Source organism: Tamandua tetradactyla, chromosome X (genome assembly GCF_023851605.1).
Source record: "Tamandua tetradactyla isolate mTamTet1 chromosome X, mTamTet1.pri, whole genome shotgun sequence".
NCBI classification, from domain to species: domain Eukaryota; kingdom Metazoa; phylum Chordata; class Mammalia; order Pilosa; family Myrmecophagidae; genus Tamandua; species Tamandua tetradactyla.
Genome location: NC_135353.1, coordinates 18,772,872 through 18,795,681, shown reverse-complemented (window position 1 = coordinate 18,795,681; position 22,810 = coordinate 18,772,872). Strand labels below are relative to the sequence as shown.

The 22,810-nt window shown below is 38.0% G+C and overlaps 1 protein-coding gene across 3 annotated transcripts in view; it reads right to left on the bottom strand.

Annotated features, from left to right (window-relative positions):
• ATP11C (ATPase phospholipid transporting 11C (ATP11C blood group)) overlaps positions 1 to 22,810 on the bottom strand; it is a 238,345-nt gene that overhangs the window by 47,881 nt on the left and 167,654 nt on the right. For all 3 annotated transcript variants that reach the window (XM_077146059.1, XM_077146061.1, XM_077146062.1), the window contains exons 13-20: positions 19,551 to 19,712; positions 18,718 to 18,869; positions 18,003 to 18,074; positions 15,942 to 16,015; positions 9,040 to 9,143; positions 8,415 to 8,596; positions 6,928 to 7,191; positions 1,601 to 1,775 (exon numbers count right to left, since the gene is read on the bottom strand). In XM_077146059.1, the coding sequence (XP_077002174.1) occupies positions 1,601 to 1,775; positions 6,928 to 7,191; positions 8,415 to 8,596; positions 9,040 to 9,143; positions 15,942 to 16,015; positions 18,003 to 18,074; positions 18,718 to 18,869; positions 19,551 to 19,712 (1,185 nt within the window). The remainder of the gene's footprint in view (positions 1 to 1,600; positions 1,776 to 6,927; positions 7,192 to 8,414; positions 8,597 to 9,039; positions 9,144 to 15,941; positions 16,016 to 18,002; positions 18,075 to 18,717; positions 18,870 to 19,550; positions 19,713 to 22,810) is intronic.

The following is a 22,810-nucleotide window of genomic DNA, read 5'->3' as shown; positions in this document are numbered from 1 at the left end:
GTCAGGAAATAGACTGAAGGAGGAAAGCAAACTGATACGTCATAAGGGCATGGATTAGCCTGGAAGTGAAAGGTTTAAAAAGATGGTACCAGAATGAGAGCTATGATAAATGGCTGGATCAACAGGACTTGGTGACTTCACATGGAGTGAGGGAGAGGAAGGGTCAAAAGTAGCTTTGATGTTACATTTGGAGTTACCATATGACCCCACAATTCCACTGCTTGGTATACAACCAGGAGAACTGAAGACAGGTGCCCAAACAAAAGCACATACACCAGTGTTCAGAGCAGCCTTATTTCTAATAACCCAAAGAGTGGAAACCATCCACCAACTGATGAATGCAAATGGAAAGTGTGATAAGCCATATAATGGAGTATTATTCAGCCTTAAAAAGGAATGAAGTTCTGCTTCCTGCTGCAACATGGATGAACCTTGAAGACATGATGCAGAGTAAAGGAAAAGTCACCAAGAAATAGGTATTACATGATTCCATTTATATTAAGTGTCCAGAATAGGTAAATCCACAGCAGTAGAAGGCGTACGAGTGGTTGCCACAGTCTGGGGGAGTTGAGGGGCATGGGGAACAACTGCTGAGGGGTAGGGGCTTTCCTTTTGGAGTGGTGAAATGTTCTGAAGTTGAGAGTGGTGATGGATGCACAACTCTGTGAATATACTAGAAACCACTGAATGGGACTCTTCAAACAGGTGAATTGTAAAGTATGTGAATTCTCTCTCAATAAAGCTGTTACAAAATTTTTTTTTTAAAAATTAAAAAGTAGCTTTGAGATTTAGAGAGCAAAAGAAAAATGGCACCAGAAAAATCATGAAGACAAGGGAAAAACAAACCGGCCTAAAGGAGAAAATTCTAAGATCTGTCTTAGACACAATAATTAAATGTGACAGTGGGGAATCCATAAGGAGCTGACTATTAGACACAGAGAAATATGAGTCTTAACATCAAGGAAAAATCAGGGCCAGATAAAAATGGATGGGAGTCACAGAAATGGATGCCCTTATTCTGAGAGAAAAGCCACAAAATAAAAACTGAGAAAGTCCTAGCCCTAGAGAAAACTGATAATTAGGGAAAAGACAGAGGATAAAACAAAATAAAATGACAACTAGGTTGCCAAAGGAAAAACAGGGCCATGGACTGCCACAGAAACCAAGGGAGGAGAATTTTAAGGAGGATGTACTTGATACTGCCAAATGTAATGGAGAAATGAGGAGAACAGAAGGCAGCATAATGGATTGGGCAAGGGGGTTCTTGCTCTTCTCCAGGCAAACAGTAAGAGGAGAAGAGAGAATGTATGGGGCAAGAGCAGTGCAATGGAGGCAGCACACGCCATGCACTCATTAGAGAAGTTTGAAAGGTGAGGAATTGAACAGCCAGTTTAAGGGAACAACAATGTAAAGCGTAGGTATAATGCACAATGGGAAAAGACTCCTGAGTTTGAACGAAGAGGAAGAACCCATGGAATAAGAGGCTGGATGGTAATAAAGTCTCTTTGAAAAAAACAAATGAAAAAGTAAACCTGAACATTCATACACGGTGTGGCACAGAAGTATCCAGAATAGAACACTAATTAATATCCATAGTTACCTGGGCTTTCTGTAATGGGGCCATCCGGCAGCAGAGGACTGCAGTACATTTCATACAAACTTGTAGGAAAATGCTTTTGTAATTGTTCGAGCTAGAATCTTGACTAGAATTTAATATGAGTGACAATGTGGAGCCATCGATGATTAATCCATACTCCTGATGTTCCGTCCAGGCTCTAAAAAGAAAAACAAAATGCTGCGTTTAAGTCTATTAAACATTTCTATTTCAGATGTGTTTTTTACCTCTGAAATATGTTCTACACCTAATCGTGGTGCTGTGCTTTGAAATTTATTGCTTTGTTTGTATATATGTTATTTTTCACAAAATAGAAAAAAAGTAGATTGTGATGATAAAAAAAATATTTATTCCTTCTAGCCTCCTATATTCTGGAGCAGGTAGAAGGGAAAATCTGAGAGGAAGCTATGGTAGCCCATGACAAGTTCTGGGATCTGTCCTGTAACTACTTGTTGAAGAGTGCTTTGAAAACCATTACTTTTTTCTTTCTTTGCTTTGTATATGTTACATGATACAAAACAAAAGTTAAAAAAAAAAAGGATCTGCTTTTTTTTCTTAAATTACAAAGGGGAGTGTCCCAGATAAAAGGACTCAACAAAATGGCTCCTTAAACAGTAAATTCTTAAGTTGTAGCTGCCTCTAATAATGACACAATGGAGACTTTCAATCACAACTCTGAGACTAAAGATGCACATACAGATGACTGAGTTCTAAAAGGTATAAAAATAGAAGCAGTTGAGCAACAGGCTTTGGTATAAGAAACTCAAGGATACTCTTGAAGATTACAGATCAAACTCTGATATGAAGACATATCATCAGTGAATCTGAGAACTTAACACAGGGAATAGACAAAATGGCTATGGGATAAACAAACCACAGGAACTCTACCTAATATTTCTGCTCAAGTGATCAAATCTATCCATAAGACATGGTTTCTCAAATGTGAAGTACCTGTAACTCATGATGTTCATTAAAGAATATAATACTGATACATGTATCTTAAGTTTTTAAAAAATACTAAATTGGGTATCATTTTATACTAGTAGAGGTTCTTACTCTAGGCTTCCAATCAGAATAATCTGCATAACCTTCAAACTTTTCCTATGCCTGGAGTCCACCCCCAGATCAATTAAATCAAAGTATCTATCAGGACATAGGAATCTTTTAAAAGTTCCCCAGGTGAGTTAATGCATAACCAGGACAAAGAGGTATTAGGTACCCCAGGAAAGGCACATGTATCAGGTAGCAAATATTTAAGAAAAATATATATGGGGAAAATCTTAGAACTGAGAAAATGTTATCCAATTAACCTTTATTTTGCAATTAGGAAAAAATCACAATGTGTATAGCTTTGAAACTGTTAGTACCCCAGAAAAGCCATATTTTTATAATTCAATCTTGTGGGTACAGACTTACCATGTATGGGAACTTTTGATTTACATTATTTCCATAGAGATGTAGTCCCAATCATTCAAGGTAGGCCTTAGTTTACTGGAGTCCTTAAAAGAGCTCATGGAGAATACCATAATTACATGGAACCTCAAATAGGGAATGAGATCTTGTGGTTGGACAGGTTGGTGGGATGCTCCGATACATCCCAGAAGATTAAAAAGTATGTGTAAAGTCCCCTTGAGGGATTGGGTAAAAATGTGGAAATATTAAACTTTCCCACTGGGAAAGACCTGATATTCTTGCAAGCATTGGGGACTTCCAATTTGATGAGCCAGGCCCTTGATCTTGGGGATTGCCCTTATCAAACGTATTCCTGCAAAGGAAAAGCTATGCCTAAGAGTCACCCTCAGAGAACTTCTTTTGTTGCTCAGATGTGGTCTCTCTCTCTAGGCCAACTCACCAGATGAGTTCACTGCCCTTCCCTCTACAAAGGACATGACTCCCAGGGATGTAAATCTCCCTGGAAATGGGGGACCTGGCTCCAGGCGACAAACCTGGTCCTGGCATCAGAGGAGTTAGAAAGCCTTCCTAATCAAAAGGGGGAAGAGAAATGAATCAAAATAAAGTTTCAGTGGCTGTGAAATTTCAAATAGAGCCAAGAGGTCATTCTGGAGGTTTTTCTTATGCAGTGTACAGATATCCCTTTTCAGTTTTTGTGTATTTGAGTAGCTAGAGGGAAACACATGAAACTGTTGAACTGTAATCCAGTAGCCTTGATTCTTGAAGATGTTTGAATAACTATAGAGCTTTTAAGGTGTGACTGTGTCATTGTGAAAAGCTTTTGACTGACACTCCCCCTTTATCCAGTGAATAGACAGATGAGTAAGAAAATAAAGACAAAAATATAATAAGGGGGGAGAGGGGTATGAAACGCTTTGGGTATTCTTTCTCACTTTTATTTTTATTTTTATTTTATTTGAAGTAATAAAAATGTTCAAAAATCGACTGTGATGACGAATGCACAGCTACATGATGAACTGTGAACCACTGACTGTATGATTTGGATGATTAAATGGTATGTGAATATATACTATATCTCAGTAAAATTGCATTAAAAAAAAGAGCTCACAGAGAGAGTTCAGAACTAATACAGAGAGCTAATGCCTAGACAGACATTTGAAGATGCAGAAAGAGAATGCCCCAGGGGAAACCAGAAAGACCCACAGAAGCTGAGAAAGCCATTTGAAACCAGCGGCTAGGAGAGAAAGACAGAAGATATTGCTATGTACCTTCTCATGTGACAGAGAAACCCTGGATGCCATTCTTCAGAGTCAAGGTATCTTTCTCTGGATGCCTTAATTTGGACATTTTCATGGTCTTAGAACTGTAAATATTTAACCTAATAAATCCCCTTTATAAGAGCCAATCCATTTTGGATATTTTACATTCCAGCAGCTTTAGCAAATTAAAACACAATGCTTATTCAATTTTTGCTCAGGAATTTTTGAGTGCAATTTGAGAACCACTGCAGTAGAAACAACAGACACAGGAGGATTTCAAAATTATAGATTCAGTTACCTAGGTTGTCAGAAGATCTTGTTAAAGTGCATATTCCAACTCATAGCTCCAGGTGGGACATGAGAGTCTACATTTCCAACAAGATGCCTGGTTATAACAGTGATGCTGTTCTAGAGACTGCCCTTTACCTTTTATCATTTCCTTTATTCCATAGCCCTTTAGTCATACCGGTAACACTGCAATATTTTATACTTAGTTATACTCTTCTTCCTGATTTTACGAGCATGCTTTAGTCATAAAGAAGCATCAATCACATATTCCCTTTCTTTGATTTCCTTCCCACAGGGCTAACTTAACTGTGCACAGAACAGTAGCTCAATAATCAATCAACCAATATTTGTAAATGCTAACTACATGCTGGGCCTATGGAGGAATACAAATTATTGATTAATCTTTCCTTGGAGAACGGAAAATTTCCCTGGTGTGATAGAAACATATATGAAAGAATATATTCAACCAAACAAGATAGTAAATGGCTAATGGCCCAGTGATTGGAACAATATGCACAGGAATTCATTAACACAGACTATCCCTTCTTCTGGCTCATCTCTTTGGAGTTGCGTATAGTCTTGCCTCCAGTTATATGGGCTTGAAACCCAGAATCACCTTTCCTAGCTTCTACTCCTTTGCCATTTCCACATCACATCAGCCATCAAGCTTTATCCATGTTCTTTCCACACAGGAAAGAACAGTGGGTTCTTTATAGAGGTATGCTATCTGCAACGTGACTTGAAAGACAGGGCAGAAAGAGGTAAGGGAAGAGGATTTATATTGTGGTGTTTCAGGAAATTATTGTCAAAAGGGGAGCTGGAGGCCTTTGGTGCAACTCAATTTTGTGCATAATGAAGGACCACTAAGGTTTCTAAGTGGGGTGTGGTATAGGCAGCATTTTACCTAAGGACAAAGGGGTTTAAAGGATTCGAGGAATGATGTATAGGATTCTGAGGTGAGGTACTATTAGTGAGAAAGAGCACATGGATAAAGCTTGGTGGCTGATGTGATGTGGAAATGGCAAAGGAGCAGAAGCTGGCAAAAGTGATTCTGGGTCTCAAGCCCATGTAACTGGAGGCAAGACTTTACCCAACTCCAAAGAGATGAGCCAGGAAGAAGGGATAGTCTGTGATGATGATGATGATGATGATGATGATGATGATGATGTCGAGTTAAGTTTTCTGAAAGCCTTGGCTTTTACAAAAGTGCCCCAGAGCTGCTGATCACACAAACAAAATGCAAGTTTGGACTGCTTTTATAAACAGCATTTGGCTAAAGGAAGGAAACATTTATCATAGGCAATTAATAAAAACCTGTTCCTCTCACTACTGTCCAAAACAAGAGGAACAAACAGATGCTTAAGAATTGGCCATAGCCTCACGAATGTGTGGTATTTGTTTTTAGAGCTCTTTATAAACACCAGAGATGGGGATACAGATGTAGCAGTGTTGTCAAAGCATGGACCTTGGAGTTGGAAAGACTCCCACTTCTGCCTAGCTGTGGGATTGCAAGCAAGTTACTTCACTTTTCTGAGCCTCAGTTTCCCTAACTATAAAATGAAGAAATTAAAACTGCCTCACTGGATAGGTGTGACGATTACATGAGAGTAATTATATAAAGCGCTTAACACTGTACCTCAAAAATGAAGTGTACTCAAGAAATGGTCAATAATTATTGCTTGGGGCTTCACTATTACAGGCACATTCTGTGGCATTTCAGAGAGAAAATCAAATTGTGCATGGTTTAGACAAGGCTGACCCTTGGTCAACAGAAGTAAAGAAATATATATCTCTGGGCATTTAATTAGTAGATCAGTGCCTTTCCTTCAGACCCTCAGGTCCTACAAGTTCTTCCTAAGCAGCTAGTTGAAACTGAAGTCAAAGTGGTCATATTAGCAAGTATTTAGATTCCCCTGGAGTTCTGGGGCATTAGAATCCACACAGGAAATGGCTCCAGACCTCAAAGTACATAAAAATGGTTAGAGAGAGATTTCTTTTTATAAAACATTCAAGATACTATGAAAAGGAGTATTTTTCTCTTAACATGGACCAGGCCATAATATCAGTGCAAAATACCCAGGCCCTAAACATTTAGCAATTCAGCTATTTATCTAAATCTTGAGAAAGTCAGGGTTTTCTTTTAAGCGAACTTTGTTAAGGGAGAGGTGGAAAGTGCCAAATAATCTCAAGTGGGTCATTAACCATGTCCTCAGGGAAGGTTTTTAACTTAGCAGGGATAAAACACCTCAAATAGAGAATGATAAATTACAGAAAATGGAGCCTTCTGCATACGCAACTGTGATTTATGCCGGTATCAATGTCTAAATATGAGAAACTCATGAACTTCCTTACTTCTTAAGGCTTCTAGTACTCTTAGGAAATTCGTGCAGCAACTTCTTCCGATATTCTATCAACAGTTCATGCAATCGATCTTCTTTCCTTCCACATTCTTCAATGGTTTTTGTGGTTAGTTCCAAGAGTTCAGTGCTGGTTTGGAAAAGGCGGCAGGCATAGCATGTGGATTTGGCTGTCTCCATCTTATCCCCAGTAAGCACCCAGACTTTCAGACCTGCTGCATGCAGAGCTTCAATGGTCTCAGCAGCTTGATCCTGCAGCCTGGGAACAAACAGGAAACCCTGTTAACCTCTAAAATAACGGGCAGGGATTCTGCAAGAAGGCTTGTTAGAGAGAAAATTTTTACGATTTGCAGCAACTGTGGAGTCCTGACAATTTATCATAGTAGTTTTCTTCTATATCCCCTACTCCTTCTGAGAGCATTGTCTCTGGCATAATTTTACTTATAAAAGCGGATTTCAAACAATGAGATTTGGAAAATTTCATTACATCTCCTGAAACAACTGGTATCCCATGGCAGAATTAAGAATCACTACTCTGAACTAAAATGTTCAGAGACATACCAAATGTTCTTATTCACTGGCACTTAAGCATATTTCATTATATTATTTACCTCACCATTCAAATACTTACCCTGCTTCAGAACAAAAAGGCCCCCAAACATTCTAATCAGACATTGAGGGGAATGAGCAAACCCCACTCCTTCAGAGTGGGGAGTAAGAATCCTATTAAGAATAGGAAAATGCAACAATCTTGAATGATAATTGAAGTATAATTCAGAAAAACAAAGATTGGAAAAGAATACTATTTCCTTTTGGCTCCTTCTGGCCAAGGAATACCAATGAGATTAGACTACATTTCATTAGAATTTCAATGCCTTAATGTGGTTGAGCATATGTATTTAATTTTTCGTTTGGTTAAATCTCATAATTTGTAATTATAATGCTTAAAATATTTAGAGTCTAAAAATTCTTCTTTCAGGTATATCAGTGCTGGAGCTCTGTAATCATGTCTGGCAGAGCTCATTCTGGATGAAGTAAACTATATTAAGGAATGCAGAAACATGCTCTGCTTTGTTAAATCAGGTCAGATTAAGTGCCTGTGTTGTTCCCTCTACCGTAAATTTCTTTTCTGTTAAAATCCTACCCATTCTTCTAGATACCAGCTCAAAGGTGCCCTCTAGCACAAAGCTCCCTATCAGGGAAGACTAATAAATATCTGCATTAATGAATGGATGGCTTAATAAATATTTGAAAGAACAAAGTGATGGCTGATTCATTCTTGTGAGTCATTTGTATTTAACTTAAAAAATCATTCCCACACGTTCAAAATCTCATCATAATGTTTCAATAAATGAATCTTTAAGTCCCATTAGAGAATAAAGTCAAACAAAAGATTTCAAAACTTCAGAATGAAATATTAATCCTGGACAGATCTCACTTAAATTATTGCTCGTTAAAATAAGAGTATCATTTTCTAGTTACTTGTCTTCCACTGCAGTAGCGCCAATTAAATTCATGTTCATTTCAATATCATCAAAAACCTTTTCCATTTTTTCTTCTCTGTCTTGCAAGGCCATTTTCGCCTCTATGAGCTGTCTGTTAATTCTTTCATAATCATCTGGAGCAACTTCTTTGAAGGCTACACAAAGTGTCCGATACCCATCCTAGAAGGAAAGTAGTAAAGCTATGGTTAGGCAACTCAGATCAACAAAACAGGCTCTCAATAAACATTCTTCCTTTACCCATCTGGATTAAAGAGAAATTCTTAATCATATTTAGGGGGAAAAAAGGGAACAGATTACAAATAAAAAGGCAATATTCCATTAGGTTTAGAACAAAAAAGTAATAGCCCTTGGGGTGGGAGGGTAGGAGAAATAGAAGTAGTATTAAACAGAGATTCCTGAAAAGTCTTCAAGGCTGCAAATCCTGACCAGAAACTTGCCTCAGGGTTTTAAAAAAATAGTAAGTAAAGTAATATTCTTCAATTGCCCCAATACAAAAGATAACAATAAAAATGAACTAAAATCCATTTTAAAATCACTCCCATAAACATGGTCTTCTATGATGATTTTCCGTTTACTTATGGGGGTGGGAGGTATAGGCTCACCACTGCACTGCGTTCCACGTGGGCTTTGGTTAATTCTATTTCATGATTTTGTACCCTGGGAAAAACAGCTGAGTCTGCTCCTTTACAAAAGAGCAGTATGTCCCCTAAAATAAAGAAGCAAAATATTCAACTTAATATTTTTAAACAGGTATTAGAATTTTTCTAAACTTTTTATTTTGAAATAATTCCAAACAAACAGGATAGTGGTAAAAATAATACAAACCCTACCCAGAGAACTCTAATATACACCCACTCTCCCAGATACCCAGATTCATCAATTTTAACATTTTGCCTCTTCTCCATCCATCTATCTGATTTATTTTGTGAACAACTGAGAGCAGATTGTACCCCAAATACTTCCATGAACACTTGTACAAAGATATTCACTTATGTAATCACCTCAAGTGCAGTTATCAAGTTCATATTTAAAACAGATAAAAAACTTACATGTTATATTCCACTTTTTATGCCCCAATAATGCCCTTTTATGTGAGGCATGCAACTAGGTGAATGAACCTTGAGGACAGTATGTTGAGTGAAGTAAGCCAGGAATGAAAAGACGGATATTATGATGCCTCAATAATGTGAACTAACTACAATATGCAAACTCTGAGAATTGAATTCAAGAGCACAGGTTATTAGAGGAAGCTTTTTGTAAAGGTTCCTAGATTGTAAGCTCTTACAGCAGTCAGATCTATTCCTGAGTTATAACTGTTATTTCTAAATTCTGAGATGCTGAGCGCTTTGTGTATGACCTGGTCATTCTGTTCAAACTCGGGTATCTGTATAATACCTAAGACTCTGAGCTAGACTTCTGCAGCTATGAAAGTCAACATCACCCCATGTAGCAACTGTAAAATAAACTGAAAAATAGATCAGACCTCAATTAGAGATACGAATGAAGCTGATCTGGTTAGGACTAAGGCAAATCAGACTAAAGGGTAAGGGATGATACGGATTAAATTTTAAAACTTCAGCCCAAAGGAAGAGATGTTTATTTGGTGCAAATTTTATAAATTTATATTTATATTTTCTGTAGTACACTATCTAATTTAACTTGTACGGTCATTTTTTTGGTATGGTCATTTTACTTGAACATCATAATTACATGTAACCTGTAATAGGGAGTGAGATCTTTGTACAGGTTGGTGGGATGCCCTGATACATCCCACGGTATCAGGGCAGAAGATAAAAAGGTATTTGTGAAGTCCACTTGAGGGACTGGGGGAAAAAGGGAGAAATATCAAACTCCCCTACCTGGGGAAGACTTGATATCCTCGCAAGCATTGGGACTACCAATATAATAGGCCAAGACCATGATCTTGGGGCTTGCCTTACGAAATTTATTCCTGCAAAGGAGAAGCTAAGCCTACTTATAATGATGCCTAAGTATTACCTCCAGAGAACCTCTTTCGTTGCTCAGATGTGGTCTCTCTCTCTAAGCCAACTCGGAAGTGAGCTCACTGCCCTGCCTCCTATGTGGAACATGACTTCCAGGGTCATAAATCTTCCCGGATGTGGGACCTGATTCCTGGGGATAAACCTGGCCTTGATTATCATGAAAGTGAGAGAGTCTTCTTGATCAATAGGGAGAAGAGAAATGAAACAAAGTTTCATTGGCTGATAGATTTCAAATAGAGCAGAGAGGTCATTCTGGAGGCTATTCTTATGCAGTATATAGATATCCCTATTCAGTTTTGGGCATACTGGAATAGTTAGAGGGAAATCCCTGAAACTGTTTAACTATAATCCAATAGCCTTGATTCTTGAAGATGATTCAATCAGCCACAAAGCTTTTAAGATATGTTCGTTGATTGTGAAAACCTTGTGACTGACACTCTCTTTATGCAGTGGATGGACAAATGAGTAAGAAAGACAAAAATAAACAATAGGGGGAGTTGGGGGCTATGGGATGTTTTGGGTGTTCTGTTTTTACTTTTACTTTTCATATTTTTATTGCTTATGGAGTAGTGAAAATGTCAAAAATCGATTTGATGAAGAGCACACAATTATATGATGAAAATGTTAACCACTGACTGTATACTTTTTAATGCAATTTTAAAATTGCACTAAAAAAGTCCTTTTACAATTCTTCTCCTGCATTCTTAGATCTCATTCAGTATCATTTATTGTATTTTATTATCATTATCTTTTTAGTTTCTCTTTCTTATTTTTAATTGTGGAGATATATATAATATAAACCTTCCCACCCCATGTCCTCCCAAGCATACCACTAAGTGGAGTTGATTACTTTCACAATTTGCAGCAACCTACCCACCAACCATTACTAGAACCTTTGCTTTATGCCAAATAGAAGCACTACACTTATTTCGCATTAAATTCCCATTACCCCGTCCCACCTGGAATCTGTACTCTTACTTTCTGACTCTAAATTTGCATATTCTCTCATACTTTCTTTGTGGTTTACCATGGAGCTTAAATTTAACATCTTAAATCTATAACAACCTTGTTTGCTTTGGTATTAACTAACTTTAGTAGTATACACAAACTATGTTTCTGTATCCCTCCGTCCCCACACCTTTATGAAGTTCTTGTCACAAATTACATATTTAATTGAATATGAATGCTGAATCATTATACTGCTATTTCTTTTAGTCTCCAGTGTCTTGGAGGAGCTAGAAGGAAAATCCTGAAATTGTGGAACCATAACCCATACAAACTCTGAAATTTGTTCTATAAATACTTGTTACAATGTACTACAAAATTTATTCCTTTTTTTGTATATGCATTATATGTCTCAGTAAAAAATATTTTTAAAATTACATGTTTATACCTTTTGAGCCCCAAACCATTGATTTAACCATTGCATTTTGAGCACTGGCCTTTTAGATCCTGTAGGAGGTAAAAAGTGGAGTTATAAACTAAAAACACAGTAGTACTGGCATTTATATTTACCCATGTTCTGTTTACTGGAGATCTTTATTTCTTCATGTGGCTTCAGCAAGTTGTCTTGTGTCCTTTCCTTTCAACCTGCAGAACACCCTTTAGTATTTCTTGTATGGCTGGTCTAGTAGTAGCAAAGTCCTTTAAGCTTTTCTTTATCTGAGAATGTCCTGATTTCTCCCACTCATTTTCGGAACACAGTACTACAGGATACAAAATTCCTCGCTGGCAAGTACTTGTTTTTAGCACTTTAAATATGCCATCCCACTGCCTTCTTGCCTCCAAGTTTTCTGGTTAAGAAATCAGCACTTTAATTTTATTGTGGCTCCCTTGTATGTGACACATTGTTTCCTTTTTGCGGCTTTCAGAATTCTCTACTTTACCATCCAATTGTTTGGTTATAACTAAGCTTAGCGTGGGACTATTTCAGTTTATCCTGTTTGGTGTTTGCTGAGTATCTTGGATGTATATATGCATGTCTTTCATTAAATATGGGAAGTCTTCAGCCATTATTCCTTTGAATAATCTCTCTGCTCCTTTCTTTCTTCTCCTTCTGGTACTACCACGATGTATACATTGGTACACCTGATGATGGTGCCCCACAGGTTCCTCAAGTTCTGTTCACTTTTCTTCATTCTTTTTCATTTCTGCTCCTCAGACTGGCTGATTTCAAATGTCTTATCTTCAAGTTCACTGATTCTGCCAACTCCAATCTAGGGGATTTTTTATTTCTGCTATACGGTATTCAGCTATGTTTAGTTTCATTTCATAATTTTCATCTCCCTATTGATATTCTCTCCATGTTCACCTATTATTTTCCTGATTTCTTTTCTTTGACCATGTCTTCCTTGAGCTCTTTGAGCATATTTAGGACCATTTTTCTTAAACCTTTGGAATTCCCAGATCTGATCCTGCTCAATGATATTTTCTAATACTTTAATCTTTGCCTGGGTCATCACTTCTTACTTCTTTGCATGTTTTCTAAGAATTTGTTGAAACCTGAATGTTTTGCTATTTTAGAGTATTATTACTGGAATTTAGAATCTGAGGTGTCTGTTCCTTACGCCTGTATCTAGCTAATGTTATGACAAGCCTTTCTTTGAATGCCAGGAGATGAAAAAAAAAAAAAGAGGAAAAAAAGAAACAGTTTTGCCAGTCCTTGCAGAATAACCTGTACAGTGCTCTCCCTCAGAATAAGTTTATTCATAAATTTAGAGAACAGCTCCAGGCCAAATCATAAGGGCCTCCCTGGTCCTTGTCTGGGGAAGGTGTTTGTGGTCCTAGGGAATCCCCAACTTTGACAGATATAAATGCCTCTTCAGTTTCTTTGTGGTCATGGGCACTGCACAGTATGTGCTAGAGCCAGTAATCTCTTGACCCAGGCAGCATGACTTGACTGCCCTCATTCTAAAGAGGGCATTTAGCATTCTAAAGAAGAGCTCTGTGTGTCCAACATTACATGCAGGGCAAGGGCTAAGACAGTGAGTCCCTCAGGCCACCACCAGACTGATCAGGACAGACATGCATGTTCCCACTATTGCACAAGGGTCACTCTCTGCTCCTCCCAGAACTGGGACCCAGGATCAGCTCTGGGAGTGCAGGTGCCAAGCTGGTGAGGGGATGGGGGAGGGACCAGACAGGGCACCACGAGATTCTACCATTTTTAAGTTGACCTTTTCTTGATTTGGTGTTTGCCCAGTTACTGCAGTCTGTTAACTGTTTTCTAGAGCTTTGAGAAAGATGTTTTGGCCAGTTCATACTGGAGCCCTGAAGCTACAACTCTGCCATCTTGACTGGGCTGGTATTAGGATTTTAATAACAGATAACTATTAAGGCAAACCTCCCTCATCCAGTTGCTGTGTGTCCTGAGCCTTCTTTGTTATGTTCACCCAAGTGGAATGAGACATCTTAAGCTTCAGTATGTCAAAAGAACACTCACTACTTCATGAGACCAGTGTGGACACAATTAACCCAGTGCTTACAATATGCACCTCTATTAAAATATACGCCCTCACAGTGACTCGTGCTTTTCTCAAGGAGATGCATCTGGAATCTCTGAAAATGGCATTGGCCATGGTCTAGAGTGCAGATATGGCATCTATAGATATCAAGGACAAAATTCAAGCCGTAAAAGTTGAAATCATTTTGAATAAACTATACAAGTTAGCTTTAAAAACACTGGCTTACCAGTTTTTACAGGAAACTTAAGAATAGCTTTGTAGAAAGCATACAAGTGCAGCTTTAGATCAGTCCCTGCAGCCATGAAAGTATTCATAGTGGAGTACTGTGCTGGTTTGAAACCGTTATGTACCCCAATATTGTGGGGGCAGACCTATTGTAGGGTAGGACCTCTTGATTAGATTGTTTCCATGGAGATGTAGCCCACCCAATTGTGGATGGAACCTTCTGATTAGATTATTTCCATGGAGATGTGGCCATGCCCATTCAAGGTTGGTCTTAATTTGTTTACTGGAGTCTTTAAAAGAGTTCACAGTGAGAGAAAGAGTCAAAAGTGACACAGAGCACAGAAAGATGAAATCAGTACACAGACGTTTGAAGATGTTACACCAAGAGATAAAATCCGGAGTTTGCCCCAGACAAGCTAAGTGAAGACCACAGATGCTGAGAGAAAGAGCTGTTTGAAACCAGAGCCAGGAAAGGAGGACAGCATACATCGCCATGTACCTTCCCATGTGACAAAGGGGCCCCAGATGCTAGCTGCCTTTTCTCTGATAAAGTATACTCTTTTGGTGCCTTAAATTGGACTTGTTCATGGTCTTACAACTGTACACTTGTAACGTAATAAATCTCCTTTATAAAACCAAATCCATTTCTGGTATATTGCATTCTGGAATCTTTAGTAAACTGAAACAAGCATGGAGAAAGATGCTTTACCTTTAGAAGACAAGAGCAGAGTTCAACAATTTAAAAACTGTGGCATGGAGATTGGGGCTCTTTGCAGGCAGACCATTTTCCTAGACATCTAATCATTTTACAGAAGAACACATATGTGGATGTGCACACACAAGACAAATGGGTATTTAAAATGGTACTTTATTTTTTATTTTTCATGATTCAAATTGTGTTTAAAAGTTAGAAAACAAATTCTATGGTCACATAGTAAAATCAATTTCTTGACTTTGCAATCACACCATAAAGCATAAATGAAGTTGAACATGCTAACCCAAGAGTCTATGTGTATCCTCCCACAAGGCATTCTCATATCAAGGAATTTGGAACAGAGTTAATGCCAAAAACCAAATTATTGGGAAATAAATCAAGGATATTGTTTTTAGAAAACACACACACAGACACACACACACACATGAGTACCTGAGAGCCCATGAACACAGGCAGTAGTGCTCTCCTATGGGCCTGGTAGAATACAAGTAGATATTATCTTACCACGGTGCCTCCCAAGGAAATGGGAGAGCCCTAAGATGATGGTACTCAAATCCCCTACAAAAAGGAAGCTTCTGTCTGCCAAACAATTAGCCCAGCATGCTGGAATGCAACCATAATGCTCCTTCCAAGAAGTCTGGCCCTTAGTCACCTCTAACTCAACTACTTCCAGGAAGTTAAAAACAGGAGGGGAATTGGGAAAGTCAGGGATGTGTAACTGGCATCTATATTTACCCAAGGATTCTGCTGCTAGTAACCTCAACCATCCAATTGTACTGGACTGCTGCATTTAGCTCTTACTGGTCAGTACCTTCAACCTTAAAAAAGTCATCCTTTCAGTTCCTGTCTGCACACCCATGATAGAAGAGTACAGGTGTTCAATTTCCAAGAAAATATATAAAAAGGGTTTCTGCCATTGACAATTTGCCAAACTGAACCTCTGTGATTAAATAAACACTGAAGATATATACAAAACATACTGCTTTGCATGACTAGCTAATCCTACATTATCACATGAGATTTTTTTTTGTTATGAAATCATTTGTCAACATTTAAACCTACAAATGGGGAAAAAATTAAGTTTTTGAATTATATACCTGCTCGCGTCTTCACAATTACACTCATACGTCGGCGGACAGCATCAAAGTTTAAGGTGTGAAGAAGTTCATATCTTTAAGAGAAATGGAAATAGTAAATCATCTAGACCACATTGAGAAAAATAAAACAAAACAGAAACATCTTAAGATATGTAAAGATCTACATGAAGAGAAAGCTGTCATCTTCGGTTAAGGGTAGCTGGCTGTGAGCAGCCTTGTGTCTTTGGAATTTCTATGCTGTAGAAATACTGTCAAAGGACACCAGTGCTGGCTAAGGGATATCTATATCCTCTCATTACATCTCTTAAAAAAGCAAGGACAGGAATGGAGGACAAAGGTAAGGAGAAGTGTCCCACCAAGCCCTATGTGGAGGGGTCTAGAAATAGTCCCACTGTTGCCAATTATTTTACTAATGTATATGGAGAGCCTACTATGTACCAGGCACAGTACTGGGTGCTGGGGAATAGAGGTGAATCTGTCTTAGTCTCCTCTTTCAAAGAGCTCACGAAATGTTGAGGGAAGTGGAGAATGATGAGATAACAACCCGCTATTCTGTAAGTACTGTAACAGAGACTCACAGGCGTAGCTGTGAGAGCACAGAGGGAAGCTCTTAGAAGGAAGGCTTCCTGGAAGAGGTAGTACCTAAGCTGGTTTTATAATTACCAGCAGAAGTGATAGGATGACAAAAGAGGACTATGGCATTCCAAGTAGAAGGAAGAGCACATACAATGGCAAAGTGGTATAAGAGCAAGTAGCCTATGGGGGAGACTTTAAGTAGTTCACCAGGGCCTGAAAACAAGTTGGTAGGGGAACAGCGAGAGAGATAAGCAAGAGCTGGGAAATGTGAACTTTGTAGGCCATGCCAATTTGGGACTTTTTCCCAGAAGCAATAGCGAAAAGTCATGGAAGGGTTTGAACAGGGGAATGACATAATCAGATTGATCAAATTTGTGGATGGATGGCTGACCCATTAATCAGGCTAAAGAATACTAAAGAGTTAAAGTAAGAGTTAAATTATTAGGAAAAAAAACATAAGGGAATCTTTCCTTGAATTTAAACAACTTGTATATACATATTTGACTAAAATAGTTATTACGTAGCATGGTTTAGGTGGGAATAAGAGGATTATTCATTTGAGGTGTGTGTGTGTGTGTGTGTGTGTGTGTGTGTGTGTGTGCCGTAAACCATTCACTTGTAGCATTTCATCTGGTGCTGGCCAGATAAGGACACTGTTACAGATTGGCTAGAATCTGGACTCTGACAATGACTCTGGGTCCCTGGAAGTCAGGCCAAAGAGCTGTCCTCTGACCTTCTGAGCATCCTTCCACATGGGGCACACTCCCCAAGTGCCTCTACATGCATTACAGATGTCTTAAGGTAGTTCTTATGATTTCCTAGGGGCCAGAATGGAAATCAGCTAAGATAACTGCATTTCAAGTTTAGATGAAGGAATTTAAATTAATAAGAGAGATTAATTAATATTTGCCATTAAGTCAATGTGGTCTGACACTGGGGTCTTTGCAGCAAAAGAAGGACACATTTGCTTCATAGTATTTGCCCTGAAGCTCACACCTAAGCATCTAGAATAAACCAAATAAAAGGTTGAATGATAACAGAGCTGCCATTTTTGACTGGGCTTAAAAACCCTAGAGTTGCCTGCCATGCTGGAAACCTGGGTTCGATTCCTGAAGCCTGCCCATGCCAAAAAAAACACAAAAACAAAACCTTAGAGTGTTCTATAGCAGAAGACTTCATGTATATTGACCTGGAATGGCATCTAAATTTCAGAATCAAAGTCCATGCAGACTCTAGAGAAAGGAATCATTTGAGGTTACTGGACCCTTATGTGAACCAAATGGGAATTATTTCCATCTCAAACCTCAACTTCTACCCATTCTGGGAAAATGGTATTTCTCATTCCAACTACATTTACATAAAACCCTGAACAAAGCAGAGTCTCGTATTTATAGATACATCCAGTTTCCTTTGCTGTCCTTCCTGAACCCATCTACTGTTTATTGCAGGGTTAGGAAATGAGAAACATCAAACAGTATTACTTACTCTTCTATTTCTTTTCTTTGGTTCTCTACTCTCATATGGCCATCGTGAATTCCTAAAAATGTGAATCCGTACCTGTCAAAATCAATAAAAAAAGATCTCTGTGGATTTCTGAAAAAGATTACTTTTCCCTTGCACAGGATTCCTGTTTATTCTTTTTATTCTCATCCATATGATCATATAATTGCACTTCCCATACTGCCTGAATTGATGACACAGATCAAGTCAATGCACAGCCACAAATTGTAACCCAAGGGAGAAATAATGTGTAATTCCAACACTGTAGCTAACACATTGGGTGACCTTTTGGTCACTTAATCATCTTGGGCCTCACGGGTAAAACTGGTTTGTCAGTTATCAAATGACTTCAAAACTGCTGGGAGATATCAAAATGATTAGGAAGTACTTCAGAAATAACATATGTTGCACAAAAAGTAACCAAAATATATTTGCAAAATATAATGGGAACTCTTGGACTTCTGGCCAGCATGATAAATAGGCATGCAAATTATACTTATGCACTGCCATTCTCTTTTTGGTCTTAATTGTTAAGATTTGAGAATTTTCCACAAACTTTCAGATAAAAAGTAGTTTGGCTTTTTAGTAAAGAAAAAGGAGATTTACAAGATGAGGATATTGAAGCAAAGCAAGAAAATCCAAAATAACTCCTAAACTCCTGGGATTTCACTTTCTCAGGAGTAGTTTAAGAAATGCTTACTTTTTGGCTCCTTTCACCAAAGCTATTTCATCTGGTGAAGAAGAGATATAAGTTAATTCAGCTGATTCTGTGGCTCCATCAACAGCATCATTTGTTTTAATTTCCACAGTGTGACATAAGCACAAGGCGCGCAGAAAGAGCTCTTCTCGATTCTGTAGAAGAGCAAAATAAGATTTTTACTCCAATTACTCAGCCCTGGTCAGTGAACAGAGAAAAAGATATTAATGTGGATAATGCTGAAACGTCCAGAAAACTTCCCAACAGAAATTTATAAATTCCTATTACTTAAATGAGCTACATATACTCCTCCTGGTACGTATCGTGTTCCCTGGTTCTCAGCTTGCTTAAACCTGGGACTGCATTCACTCACGAAGGGTACTTTAGCACCACCTAATACCAAAGCACTGACTTCATGGCCTCAATGAATTCTTTCGGTATCTAATTCACAATCCAGCAATAACTCAGGCGCCGGGAGACTCTGATTCATTTAATGCCTACACACACCTGGGACTTTATGATTTAAATAGACATTATTCTTGGAGGAGCTTATATTTTAAAAAGAAAAAGCACACAAAAATCAGGAGCAGATAGGCAAGGAGAAGTTTTACCCAATGCCTTTTCCCACAATTCCCTCTACTTGTAAATTCTATTTGTTTACAAATACTGGAGGTATTAGTAAAAAAGGAAAGGTGAAGTCAAAGAACAAATAAATGGTTATTCAAAAGCCTATGTCATGTGCCTAACTGGCAAACTCTTAGTTTCTATTATGCAGGGTTAGCACAGCATATGTAGATTCAATTCTCAAGGTAAAACGGTAATGCAAAAAAAGTCACCTTTTCTGCTTTGTCAAAATATGTTAAGGGCCCATCAGTTTGAGCCAGTCCATCAACCTCCTGGGTGACATCTTTATACTTGTGCCCATCTATGCAGCATTCAATGAATTCCATGCTGTTTTCTGTGAGTGTTCCTGTCTTATCTGTAAACACATAATCCACCTAAAAATAAAGACACAAACATATACATTTTCATTTTCTTCAGTGTCATTTTTTAGTTAGCTATAAGGTAAAGCAATTTTCATATGCATAGACCATCACCTTTTAAGATTTCCTGTCAAACGTCAGGTAATTACAGAGGCAACATTATCAAATGAATGAGAAATGAATGAGTATTTTTAAAGAAACTGAAAAAAAACCCAGCATATGTCTAAGGCAGATCTAATCAAATGTAGAAGATGAATAGGAAGGAAAAAATACGCCTATTTTATTAAGCCAAGAAAGTTCAATTTTAATACCTAGTTGCAGTGCAGTAAAGAAGTTACAAGAAAAGTCAATTTTTCAAGAGGGAAACAAGAATATACTGACCATGTATTTAAGACACATACACACACATGCATATTATCTGGTGATATGGGCATCATCAGTTGAAAAAGAAAATATTTGATAAAAACGTAAATAAATTGGGATGTAGCAAAACTAAACACAACCAATGGGATATTTTCCCCTGAAAAGTAACATTTTCTTTAAAAACACTGGATTGAAATGAAATGCACTGCATCATGTAAAGTACATAAGAGGTAAAGACTAAACAGGGAAAACAAGTTATGATTACCTCATTAGGAGACAAAATAGGTCAGTAGTGATCAAAATATAATTTAAATTTCTTCCCACATACTATGTGTATTTTCATATACTCCTCAAAAGTTTCCAAATTGTTTTAAAAAGCAGAGTTTATGATGATGGGTCAAAGTATACTATAAACATACTTTCATAAATAATAAGCTGTGAAATAATTTTTTATATAAAATAGACCAGATCGAGCATTTCCTTTTTATCTCAGTTTTTATCTCTTCTATTTATAACATCTGGCTTTTGTAAACCCACAATTTTATCCTCTTTCTTGGCAATTTATGCTTAAATACTTAAAATTATGGGCTGACAGGAACAAGCATAAGCACGAGATTAAGGTTTTTATTATGTAAGTGAAAAAAAAAGAACTCTAGCAGTAGTTGCTTTCTAATTATTTTTCAAAGCTTTTCACGGTAGCAGCACTGGCACAAATATAGCATTCCAATCTTCCTTTTATTTTCCTGTTAGCCAGCCAAGTTTGAATTCTCTCTAAGTTGATCCAAGTGGTATAATTCATGTATGGTTTAGGTTTTTCCAGTTAAAATGAAATGCTTGAGGCTTTACTCTGATCAAAATTATTAACCTTCGCTTTCCCCTGAGGGTTGACAACGGTTGTCTTGGGTTGTTGTACCTTTTGCACTCGGATGAAATCTTGTTTATTAGTGTTCATACGTGGGGTCTTTAAAAATATAAAGTGTAATTTGTTTGCCTATATGTAAGTGCTTGTGCAGCATGGATCTGCACACATTTAATCTCACATGTACAGACCATCAAACTGTAGTGGGTATTATCCTCACCTGCAGGGCTTGTTGAAACTCAAAATCGCTGGACCCCATCCCCAGACTTTCTGATTCAGTAGGTCTGGTGTGGGGCCCAAGATTTTGCACTTCTAACAAGTTCCCAGGTGAGGCTGATGCTGCTGTTCCCTGAATCACACTCTGAGAACTACTGCCCTAATATGTGCCATATAACCAAGAAAGAGGGAGAAAGAGTCAGCTGTAGCTCATATTAAAATGTTTCTCATATTTAAAGGATATTGAGAGATGAAGAGAGACTGCTGTTTGACTCTATCAAGCAGCAGCCTCTTTCACTCTCTCTTTAATGTGGTTTTCAACTTGATGTAAAGTCCCCTTATTATGGATTGAATTGTGGGTCCCCAAAAAAGAGATATTCAAGTCCTATTCCCTGGTACTTCTGAATGTGACTTTATTTGGAAATAGGGTCATTGCAGATGGAATTAGGTAAGCTAAAATGAGGTCACATCAGAGTAAGGTGGGGCCTTAATCCAATATGACTGGTGTCCTTATAAGAGGGGAAGAGACACAGACAGCGGGGACATGGCCATACGAGGAGGAGGCAAAAGATAGAAGTGCCTCAGCTGAAAGCAAGGAACACCAAGGACGGCCTGCAAACACCAGAGGGTAGAAGAGGCAAGGAAGGACTCCCCCTACAGGTTTCAGAGAAAGAGTGGCCCTGCTAACAACTTTACTTAAGATTTCCAGCTTCCATGATATTCTCACAAGCAGTGTGGAGGATCAAAGCTGTAGGCTGAACCCCCAATCTTGGGGTTTGTTCACATGAAACTTAACCCCACAAAGGATAGGTCAAGTCTACTTAAAATTAGGCCTAAGACAAAGTGTCAATGGCTGAGAGATGTCAGAGTCGAGAGGTTATCCTGGAGGTTATTCTTACGCATTAAGTAGACATCACCTTGTTATTCAAGATGTAATGGAGAGGCTGGAGGGAACTGCCTGAAAATGTAGAGCTGTGTTCCAGTAGCCATGTTTCTTGAGGATGATTGAATAATGACATAGCTTTCACAATGTGACTGTATGATTGTGAAAACCTTGTGTCTGATGCTCCTTTTATCTATCTTGTCGACAAACGAGTAGAACATATGGAATAAAAATAAATAATAGGGGGAACAAATGCTAAAATAAATTTAGTTTGAAATGCTAGTGATCAATGAAAGTGAGAGGTAAGGGGTATGGTAGGTATAATCTTTTTTTTTCTTTTCTGTGTTTGTTTTATTTCTTTTTCTATTGTCTTTTTATTTCTTTTTCTGAATTAATGCAAATGTTCTAAGAAAAGATGAATATGCAACTAAGTGATGATATTGTGAATTACTGATTATATATGTTGACGTTTTATTTGGTTTGTTAATTTTTTTAATTAATAAATAAATTAAAAAATAAATAAATTAGGCCTAAGAGTTACCCCCAAGAGAACTTCTTTTGTTGCTCAGATGTGGCCTCTCTCTCCAGCCAACACAACAAGCAAACTCACCACCTTTCCCCTGTCTATGTGGGACATGACTCCCAGGGGTGTGGAACTTTCTGGCAACGTGGGACAGAATTCCTAGAAGAAGCTGAGACTTAGCATCAAGGGATTGAGGAAATCCTCTCGACCAAAAGGGGGAAGAGTGAAATGAGACAAAGTGTCAACAGCTGAGAGATTCCAAACAGAGT